This window comes from Gekko japonicus, unplaced genomic scaffold (genome assembly GCF_001447785.1).
Source record: "Gekko japonicus isolate JY-2015 unplaced genomic scaffold, Gekko_japonicus_V1.1 scaffold772, whole genome shotgun sequence".
Lineage (NCBI taxonomy): Eukaryota > Metazoa > Chordata > Lepidosauria > Squamata > Gekkonidae > Gekko > Gekko japonicus.
The window spans coordinates 639,667-650,641 of record NW_015177031.1 but is presented as its reverse complement, the minus strand read 5'-3'; the positions used below and the strand labels follow the sequence as shown (position 1 = coordinate 650,641).

The 10,975-nt window shown below is 44.2% G+C and overlaps 1 protein-coding gene across 1 annotated transcript; it reads left to right on the top strand.

Moving 5' to 3' along the window:
- Positions 1-1,027: 1,027 nt before the first annotated feature.
- On the top strand, positions 1,028-10,736 carry LOC107124459 (nicotinamide riboside kinase 2-like). The gene is made up of 8 exons (XM_015427925.1): positions 1,028-1,264; positions 3,460-3,550; positions 5,977-6,022; positions 6,207-6,390; positions 7,377-7,448; positions 8,234-8,340; positions 9,495-9,583; positions 10,147-10,736. The coding sequence occupies exons 1-8, from the start codon at positions 1,239-1,241 to the stop codon at positions 10,150-10,152; spliced, it is 621 nt and encodes a 206-aa protein (XP_015283411.1). The 5' UTR covers positions 1,028-1,238; the 3' UTR covers positions 10,153-10,736.
- Positions 10,737-10,975: the final 239 nt, after the last annotated feature.

Sequence of the window (10,975 nt, the reverse complement as noted above, 5' to 3'; positions counted from 1 at the left end):
TGCCATCATCTGCCACTATGTAGCAATCCTGGAACTTCCTTGGTGGTTTCCCAAGTCTTGCTTAGCTTTTGAGATCTGACTATACTGGATGATCCTGGTCAGGGTATTTTAGCTGGCATTAATAAAAGATGTTCTACCGCTTGTGTGTGTGCACATCTTTGCTTTGGAACAATGCAGCGACCAGCAACCTCCTCCTTTTTCCGAACCATTTTTATCCCACCTATCTTCCAAGGAACTCAGGGCAGTTTACAGAGATCCACCATCTTCCTAATTTTTTTAAAAAACAGATAATTGAGCAGAGTGTACAAAAGCATTTCAAAAAGTAAAATAGCAATTCGCTTGGTTTCCATCTAGTAGATAAGAATGGATTTATGTTCACTTTTCTTTCTTTGGCTCCGACCACAGCAGTTGTATCTTTATTAAAGGTAAAGGTTCCCTTGCTCGAAAGCCAGTCGAGTCCGACTCTAGGGTTGCGGTGCTCATCTCCGTTTCAAAGCCGAAGAGCCAGCGCTGTCCGAAGACGTTTCCGTGGTCATGTGGCCGGCATGACTAAACACCAAGGCGCACGGAACACTGTTACCTATCTTTATTAGGACAAAGCAAACGATACTTTTTCTAAGGAAGTTAAAGTAAACGTTAAAAATAAAACATATTTTTCTAATATGAACGATGAACTTTTTCTAAAATATTCCCTTTGCTGTGGGTGGGTGTGTTTGTTTGGCGGGCGGGGATTTGAGGCCGAAGCACCAACACAGCCGCCCTCCACCCCGCGCCGCCGCCCTTCCTCCCTCTCAGGAAAAAACGCGCGGAGAGAAAAGCATTACAAGGTCGTGAGGGGGAGCGACCATGACCAAGAAAAAAGCGGATGGCCAATGGGGGCGCTTGGAACACTTCTTTCTGCCTTTCAATGGTCGCCGAGGGCCGGCGCGCCGAGCCGGCTGGCGTTTCCAGGCCTTCTATTGGCGATACCGAGATATCCGGTAGCCAATCAGCGCCGTGGGTGTGAGTGGGTGGGAGGCACTCGGCGCCGACGGACGGGCTTCTCTCTTTCGCTGAGCGGCGCCGGCGAAGCGTGGACGGGTCTTCCCTGCGGCCGTTCCCTGGAGACTATGGCGGCTCTTAGTAGCTGACGTTGGCGCTTCTCCTTCTCCTCCCCTCTTCAGCCGCCCTCTTCTCTCCTGGCTCCCGCTTTCTAAGTACCACCTTTTGTGGGATAATCGCCGGCGCCTTCGCCCACCATGCAGGTCATCATCGGCATCGGCGGGTGAGCGGATGGGGCGGGGAGAAAGTGTGTGTGTGTGTGTTGGGGAGGGGGGTGTAGTCTGCACGTGCGGCGGGAGGGAGGGTCCGAATGAACCAGATCGGGGAAGTGTGTGTCGCCGGCCCGTTTTAAAAATCTTTAAAAAACCAACCCAAAAGTCCTCCCTCTCCACAATTGACTCCCGGTAAGTAGAAAGCACGCGCAACGGTGACAAGCGCTGGCTGGGAAGCTCCGCCTTTACGAACAAGTTGTTCGTTGGGAGTTTTCCGTGGCATAGTAACAACGACGAAAAAATGAAGGAAAAAAAAACCCCGCACGTGCACGATTGGCGATTCGGGAAGTTTCTGTTCCCACGTGTTTCCCGTTGCGGTGCTGCTTCGATGCAGTGTGTAAATGGAGGGAGCCCGGCATACCTACGATCTTGATCTTGTATCTCCGCTGCCTCAATTCTGCTACTCTTTCCACCATGAAGTTTGCGGGGTGATCGCGTAGTAAGGCTCGTTTTTGTATCCCGCAGATTAACATACTACGCAGGTTTCTCGTGAGAGTAAAATGTTGGGGTGGGGCATATACGCCACTCAGAGCTTTGTGGAGGAAGATGGGGGTGGATATATAAAATCTCAGCATAGGAACATTAAAAGTGTAAGCCAGATCCTTCAAAACAAATAGGTTTTAAAGGTTAGGGAATGTTGTGAGGTATATGGGGGTATGAGGTGTGGTAATGGGTTAAAAATTGGGGGGGATATGAAAGGTTTAATTTTTAGAGTAAGAGGAAGTTGATTAGATTAATAAAATGCCTATTCTCTGATACTAATCTTATTGATTAATGACCCTAAAAACATCCTTTTGTATTTGTAATGTCACCCTTTTTTCTCTCTTTGCACCCCTTTCCCATCTGACTTAAGTTTGTGGGGATGGTTTTTCTATATTAAGACCAGCTCCTTCCCCCTGAAAAAAGCAGCAAAATTAATCTGTGCTACTTTGCCATAGGTAGACAACTAAGCACATATATGGCGCTAGCTTGCAGGAGAGTGTTAAAATGGAAACAACAAGCTGTATTTGTAATTTACAGTGCTACCTTCTCTCAACCTATGGTTTCTTGGGTTTTTTATGCACTCACAGTTTATTAATTTCTGTAGTGAACAATAATACAGATTAGTAACCTTATTTTCCATCAATCTATTAAATTATTCATCCCCAAAGTTATTTATTAATAGAAAGTGTTCTCAAACTAATCCACTAACTCCTGTTATACCTTACTAACCCAGAATTGCTTCCTATTCTGAATCCTGTTACCTTGTAACACCCATTAGATATAGTTCCATTCAGTTTCCTGAGTTCTTTTTCCATATTTGTGTTACTTACAATACACATATCAACATAATAACTTACGCTGGGCATTCTTCTGTTTACTATTACATACTTCCAATCTAATTTCTTCTTCAGAAAAGCCAGCTTCACCAAAAAAGAAAACCAAATGGGGCTGCCTCTCATTCCTAGGGACGAGGCATAGTTTCTTGTTTTTAACAGTCTTTAACTATTTATTTGTTATACCTGTTTTAATTGTTATTGTGGAATTGCTGCTGTAATCTGCTAGAGGCGGAATCTGCATTTGTCTTTCCCACCAGTGTCCCAGCCTTTTGACTCCGTCTTCAAAAAAGCTGTCTACATTTGGTGTCGTTTTCACACCTCAAGAGTGTTCTGCATGTCCACATATGTTTATCATCCTTTCGGGCAGCTCCACTGTCATTGCACCACACTGCTTTAAAAGAATCTTCTCCAAACAACATTCAAACAAGCATAGAGAAAGATGGTGTCACAGCAACACGAAAATGACTTAAAAATGCAAATGCAGATTTGGCCTGAGTCTTCTTGCGGGGAGGGTGGAATAGAAATTAAAGAAATAAATAATAAAATAAACCAAACAACTATGGGTGGGGTGTAAGAAAGGGAAGGCAAACAGTGGGTGGGGAGTAGAGAGTGTATTTTTAGTCAAGATGTATTTTGGAGTCACAGGAAGTGCAGCAGTCTTGAAATCCACAAAAGAAGGCTGTTACAATCTTTGTTTACTGAGAAGCTGCCCGTTGTTTTCCAGTGTTGGATTTTGCATACATTCTGATATAACTTATAACCTACTTCAACCTTCTTATAACCTACTTCAACCTTCTCTTCCCCCCCCCCCCAAATTCCTGTTTCAGGGTCACCAATGGTGGGAAGACCACCCTCACCAACAGACTCATGCAAGCTTTACCCAACTGTAGTGTTGTGCACCAGGATGATTTCTTTAAGGTGAGCCTGGCAATGAGGTTAATAGTCTTCCTCCTATCTAAGCCCCTGCATTTCCTGCAACAGTGGTTACAGTTGGCCTTCACATGACCACTAGGTAGGAAGCTTCCTCTTCAGATGCCTGATTGTGCCAGTCTGCAGGTGAACAGTTTGCATTAGCGTCTGTGGAATGTTTGCCTGCATTGAAAACAATAAGTATCTGGCAACCATTTTTAGTAGTCTGTGTACTAAATGCTACAACAAACCAGCCGGTGTACAGGATGCTTTTGTGCTATGGGCTGAATTCTTAAAATGTGGGCTGCCCTTTGTAAAAGCATTAGTGCAGTGTCTGTGGAGAGTATAGTGTCTAGAGTCTCCTGTAGGATACAAAGATACTGGAATACTTTGAAAGGTGATTTAGTTTAGTAATGTTCTGACATTACTTATACACACACTGGGTTGATCTTGGCACACTGCTAATTTTCATCTTGGAAGAGCAGCACAGGTAGAATTCCCATTGTGACCCTGCCAGAGCAGTCACCCTCATCTCTGTGCTGAATGGCAGCCACGATATAAAAGAAGCAACATGAACTGGGTCTGATTTGTTTAAGAATCACATGTCCTGCAAGTAATACGTTCACTTGAGTAATGTCGAGTTCAAGTTCAAAACCTTTATTGGCATAGAACTTTAGTAATGTCAACAAAAGTGGGAGTTGCCACTTTTTTTTTTTTTGACATTGCCGTTATAGTTTGAAATTTAAGGTACACTTTTGTGTGGGAGGGAGGGTGTTAAGTGCATAACTGAACACTTTTATGGCATTTCATGTTTTCTGTGATTTCATGCAAGTGTATACAAACAAATGAAAAATCCCCACACGGTTTGATACCAGATACTTCTTGGCCAGGCCAGTTTTTAGTCCTTAGGATCATAAGGATAGATTTGTGTGTGAGAAGCAGTTGGTGTTTGCAAAGGTTTAAGGACTTGGCTTGGTCTTTGTGCATGGCTAGAAGAAATAGGGGGGAAAGCACAATGACATGGATTTGCTTTTGTTATGTAATTTATTTTGTTTGCAAATATGGACTTTCCGGAGCTCAAACTGCGTGCAATGGATTTGCATGTTTAAGTTGAGAATCTGCTCCAATCACGTAGAACGGAGGAGGGAAGAAGGAATCTGTGTGTCAGAATCCTGGTTAAATCAGTTCTCAACACCACTCACTTTGAAGAAAGCTTAGTTTATTGAGATGTTAAAGAAGGCTGAGTGCCGAAGAATAGATTCTTTTGAACTATGGTGCTGGAGAAGACTCTTGAGAGTCCCTTGGACTGCAAGAAGATCAAATCAGTTAATCCTAAAAGAAATCAACCCTGACTGTTCCCTGGAAGGCCAGATAATGAAACTGGAGCTCAAATACGTTGGCCACCAAATGAGAAGGGAGCACTCACTGGAGAAGACCCTGATGCTGGGAAAGATTGAAGGTCAAAGAAGACGGGGACGGCAAAGGATGAGATGGTTAGACAGTGTCATTGATGCAACAAACATGAAGTTGAGCCAACTTCAGAGGACGGCGGAAGACCGGAAGGCCTGGCGTGATCTGGTCCATGGGGTCACGAAGAGTTGGACTCGACTGTGCGACTGAACAACAAAAAGAATACTGAAGGTGAAAGTGTGGAGATTGCAGAGGCACTAAAGATCAGGACTCATAGCATTTGCCCACCAGGAATTATGGTAAACTTCCCCCCCCCCCCACTAAGCACGTACCCCTCTACAGAAATAAAGCAAAACAATAGGTCTCTGCGACATATCAAAGCATTTAGGAAAATGAAAGCATTTGGTTTTCACACCCCTCTTCCCCTCCTCCTTCCTCTATGGCAGGCGAACAATAAAATGTATTCTGAGCCTGATACTGTGTCTGATTTTTAAAAGCCACTGGCATTGACAGGTGAACAGGGCTGAACCCTTCTGGCTTTCTTTGCTCCTGCACACACTGATTGTAGTAATGTTGTGGGACATTATTCTGTGGTGCAGTGTGAGCTCCAGATATGTAGGTTTGGTGCAGTGTGAAATTTGCCTACCTCCATGTTCAACATACCTTTGTTCCCTGTTTGTGACCTAAATTGTGGCTCATGCCATTCCGGTCATGAGTCTTTCCCTTTAAATTGTTTATGTTTTGCAAGATATCAGTTTGTGGGGGGGCTGGAGCAGGAGACTGCTCTGCATCCACTGGATAACACCCTGGTGTGCTGTCTGGATGACTTTTGTTTTGCAAAAACTCAGTGCCAGTCCTGAGATAAAGGCAAAAGTGTCATGTCACCACTTTGTAGTTCTGTGCTGCCTTGGTTTGCTGAAAGTTGGCAGCAGCAGGTAGTCAGGATATGTTACCCGTTTTTTTCTTCTTAAAAAGGGTGTTGAATTTTGTGAGCAGCTCTGCAGACAGTTTTTGTTCTGTTTCAGCCCCAGGATGAGATAGTGGTTGAAGATGGATTTAAACAGTATGATGGTAAGTTCTGTTTATATCCATGGAGTAATTAGTTTATTTTGAGAAGAATCTGTCACTCTAGTTCTGGAAGGTGCATTTTGCATGATAAAAGTATGAGCTGATAGGCTCTGGAACTCAGGCTGCTTGTCTCTTGTGGGCCTCATCACTGAATGGCCCTAATTGCATTCCTGGTCTTTTGTCTTAGTTATCAGTGCTTTGGATATGGATGCTATGATGAATACCATCAATGCCTGGAAGAAAAACCCAATCAAGTTCGAACGATCACATGGCATTAACACTCTAGATGCCAGAACGATAGAAGATTCAGAGGAGAAGGACACCACCATCCATATCCTTATTGTTGAAGGGTTTTTACTTTATACTTGCAGGTAACTAAATCACACTGATACCTTGTTAAACAAGTTTTGAATGGACAGTTACGTCATAGTCTCAGGACATGTCAGATACACCTCCTGTTAGTCTAAAAAACTCCAAATGCTGTAGGAAGGCTACATTGTCTGATCAGATTCCTGCTTACTCTCAGCAGGTATTCAGCTGATATAACGGGTGCTGTGTGGGAAGTCTTGATTAGAGAGGCACTTGAAAGCAGGTTGCAGTAAACTTTCACTGCTCCTGTGCCTTCTGACTGTGTGTGTGAAGAACTACTTGTTTGTCTGTTTACTGTGGCACAAAAGCAGGAAAGAGGCACAAAAGCAGGAAAGAGGCAGTTGGGTGTCAGTGCGTTGGACATATCATGATGGGAGAGGCTTGGCAGAAGTTAACCTATTAGTAAGCAGTGCTCTGTGTTCTTAGTCACAGGTTTTACACTGCTATTAGTTTAATGAGTGTTTGGATTAATCAGAGATTTTCTTCGTCTCTTTGCAGTGGCTTTTAGACTAGGATAGAGTGGGGTTTGCTGTTGTGGCCCACTGCTTTTCTGTCAGTGAGGGTTTGCAGAGGTAACAAAAACGCTCTTATTTATGCTGCATATGATCAGTGTTCAAAGTGCTTTATATACAGTCCCGAGATCAAATCTGTAAGAGGTTTAGCCAGCATTCCCCACACTTGACAGCTAATGGCCAATCAGCATGACTTCTGCAAAGCAAGAGTCCTGCCTCACCAGTCCTGTAAAGACAGATCAGCAGACTTGCTGGGGGTTACTTGGTGGTGTTGTATACTCAGACTTCTGAAAAGCTTTTGACAAAGCCCTTTGCCGAAGGCAAATTCAACTTAGTGAGTAAACTTAGCAGGCATGGAGTAGTAAGATGGATCTTTTTGTGGATTGATAACTAATTAAAGAGGGAACAATTTTACAGTAGAGGGCAGGTAAGCAGTGAGGTTAACTGTATAGAAACCAGGACATTTTCTTTTGCAGACCCTTAATTGATGTGTTTGACTACCGATTCTTTCTTTCTATTCCCTATGAAGAGTGCAAGAAGAGGAGAAGGTAGGCCTTTTAAAAAGAATAACAAACAGCTGCCATTTTAATTTTCTTTTGTATTCATATACTGCTTTTCTGTCAATGCATTCAAAACAATTTACAGACTATTTAAAACAATACAGTGGCTGAACAAAAAAATAGTGAAGGATCAACCAGTGGCTGGTAGCTTAGGTTTCTTTCTTGTGTGACTCAAGAAGGAAGCTGTGGGAAGCTGTTTGTAAGCTCTTGATCTGTTCAGGGACTGAAGGCCAGCACTCCTTGGCCTGGGAGCTGAACGGTGCCGAAAGGGCTGCCTGACTGAATTCCCTTAGGCTTGGATTAGGCAGTCCCCAGCCCACACGTTGACCGTGCCAAAGCAGCCTGTTATTCTTGGCCCTCAGGGCAAGATTCCCCCAAGGCACTGGTAGCTCAGCAGTGCAGAAGACAGTAGGAGCGACTTATGCCCATAATCACCTCCCAGACCTGCACAGCCCCCAGTCAAGATCAAGGCAAGTACTTGAGTTGCTGATGGGGCTTGGCTTGCTCCAAGCATGTCTGGCCAGGTACACTTGCCTCCCCTCCAGCCAGTTGTGTTTGCCACCATGTTCACAGCTGCATTCCCCCCCCCCCAGCAATTTGGGCCACAGAGGGGTTGCCTACCCACGTCTTAGATGTGTGCTTCTCTTCAGGGGGTGCAAGAGGTGTTCTCTAATCTGGATGTTCACTTTCTGCTCTGCTGATGATTCTGTGGTTAACTGGCTCGAACTAAAGATTAAATTGAGATTAATTCTCTTCCCTTCAAAAACACCTAGTTCAAGGAATTACACTGTCCCAGATCCACCCGGATTATTTGATGGTCACGTCTGGCCCATGTATGTCAAACATAAGAAGGTAATGGAAGATCTTCAGGTTGATATAGGTAAGTGAATTGAGTAGAAGGAGCTTGCTTGCTGGTTAATTTAAAATATGATCTCTGTCAGAAATGTGTCACTAAAGCTGTTACGGAAGCACTGTAAGCATTGCTAGTTAATGGGCCTTCATAATTGTCTACATGTTTGAATAGTGCAGATTTAAATTAACAGCCCAATAGTGCAAGTAATTCAGTGTGGGTTGTCTGCTTTTTAAATTTAAATTAGGCTTCTTAGCTGCCCTGAATCATTGACATGGGTAGAAAAGTAGCATGTAAACATTCCAGATAGCTAAATATTTGCATTTATTCCCCACCCACCCCAAAACAAACAAACACCTGTTGGCTGTCACCCCTTGCCAGTGTAAATGCATGGAATTCTGAAGCTGCGGCGTGTGGAGGACCTTGTGCTCAGCCATGTGTTCTGTGTTACCTGCTTCTGATTTGGAGAATACATGGCATGCCCCTGTGTTAGAGCACGCAGCTCTGTCTTTTTGTTGTTGAGGTTCTTGCCTGGAGGCATTTTCCCCCTTCATTGCATCCAAGAATGCAGCTACACAATCTTCAGCACCTTGCTTTAGGACGCTCAAAGTGATGATTACAAAGGAGCATCAAAAGCACCTGTTTGCCTTTTTTAGGCAGAAGAGGTTCACGAATCTTAAAAGTTGGTATGCTCCCCTTCCCTTGTGTTAGCTAGATTCAAAAAAACCACTGCTTTATGTTGACACCCATGGCTGGCTAGCACAAAACCCTCCCTAAAAATAACTATCTTATTTCATCAATTCAAAAGTAAGAATGCTGAATGGAGATGGGCACAAGCCAAAATTTGGCACACACTTGGACCGGTTTGGAGCCCCCAAATCAATGTTTGGGGAAGGCACCTTCCCTGAACATTTACTAGACTTTTGTCTGGTTTGGTTGTTTGAAGCCATTTAAGCTGAGTGGTGGGGGGGTAAGCCATTTCACTGGTAGGTTGTGTTCCCCCCCCCAAAAAACCCCCCCCCACCAAACTCACTAGACCAGACCAGCTTGGTTTGGTGGGGGCCTTTTGGCTCGGTTCGGGGGCCACCCTGAACCCCAAACCAAGCCAGGTTTTTTAGGTTCATGCCCATCCCTAGTGCTGAACACAGCAGATATCTTTTTAAGCAGCAATTCTTGCATTTCAGTTCAGTTGAATGGAACACGATCTAAGGAGGAGCTCTTCAACCATGTGTATGGGTACATCCAGAATAGCTTAGAACTGATGAAAATGCTGGTAAGTGTTATGTATGACATAGTTATTTGCTGATTACCTGTAGAGGAGAAACTTGAAACATTGTATTTGGAAGTCACTCACTAGCTGCCTCTATTTTGGACCCCTGGAGTTCTGGTAATTCCAGGCAAAACAGAGTGAAAATAGTGGAAACAAGAATCCCTGCATTCTGTGCATGCTTGCCCAGAAGTAAATCCCCCTAAAATAATTGGGATAATCACTAGCAACAGTGAAGCTCCATTTTAGTATCTGAAAGCTAATGGGAAGGACAATTGCCGGCTTAGGCTTCTGCTGAAGAGGCTGTTTCTTTTGCAAGTGTAGATAAATTAGCTATACTCTAGAGGGGTGGCCTACAGCTACTGCATACTTGTTAATGGCGAATGTACTTGGACGTGGGTTTTGTAGCCCCTACTTTTTGTAAAGTCCCCCCTGCTGTTTTAAAAACTGAAGTAGCTTTTTAACATCAGCAGCCTGTCTGTGCAATTCCAGTTTAACCCTCTGCTGTTTAATGTGTCTCAGAAGCATCCTCGGTGAACATTCACAAAACGGTTTTCTTACCATTGCAGAGCTAGACAAGCAGCTGGTGGCATCTCAGAAGTCCCAAGATGCATCTTTTCAGTAACTTATTTTTTTTTTTACACGTGCCTGGCTTGGCAGTAAAGTTCCAGCTTCTGTGAAGATTCTTCCTTTTTTGTTAAAGGAGCTGTCGTGTGTGTCGTCCGTTCCCCCCCCCCATTCTTAAACTTTCTTTATTCAAGTTCATCTATACATTATATTTAAAAAGAAAGAAATTAAAGTTCTTAAACTAAGTCTTGCTTGTCACTGGATTTCAAGTCAGGTCCAGTAGGGTCTCTCGACCACTGCCTCTGCCCTGCTAGCCCTCCAAAAAATCCTCTCTGGGAGGGTACAGCAGGCAAAGAAGGTGCTGGCACTGCTCAGGACCTGCTTCCTCCTCTTCTTTACCGCCAGCAGCTGATTTCTCAGTGTCCAGGTTCCCCAGAGGGAAGAAGGAGGTTGTGCTGTTCTGCTCGCCTGCCAAAGGCCTCTTGGTTCGTGACCAGTTTCAAGACCAAGATGCTGTAGGCCTGGTTGCGGCACTTCTCAGACTCACAGCAGCAGTCCTCTGAACACTCCTTCTCCTGCTTCCGGCAGCCACAGCTGACTAGGGATGTGCAAAAAAAAAAAATTCGGTAAAATTCGGATTCGGGTTTATTGGACCCGAATTTTTTCGGGAAACCCGAAAAAACCCGAATATCTATACCGGTAAAGCATAGATATCCGAAAATTTTCGGGAATCCTGAAAAATTCGGGTCCATTGTAACCAATGGGGCCATTGAAGTCAATGGCAAAAATCCTCTTGAAACTTTGCGGGGGGCTGGGGGGGAGGGGGTTTGG

What these genes read in the sequence shown, in the direction of transcription:
- LOC107124459 (XM_015427925.1), top strand. Translation starts at nt 1,239, where the DNA reads ATGCAGGTCATCATCGGCATCGGCGG. An exon ending in TTTTTACTTTATACTTGCAG is followed by an intron (nt 6,391 to 7,376) that starts GTAACTAAATCA and finishes TTTCTTTTGCAG; the next exon opens with ACCCTTAATTGATGTGTTTG. An exon ending in GAGTGCAAGAAGAGGAGAAG is followed by an intron (nt 7,449 to 8,233) that starts GTAGGCCTTTTA and finishes AAAAACACCTAG; the next exon opens with TTCAAGGAATTACACTGTCC.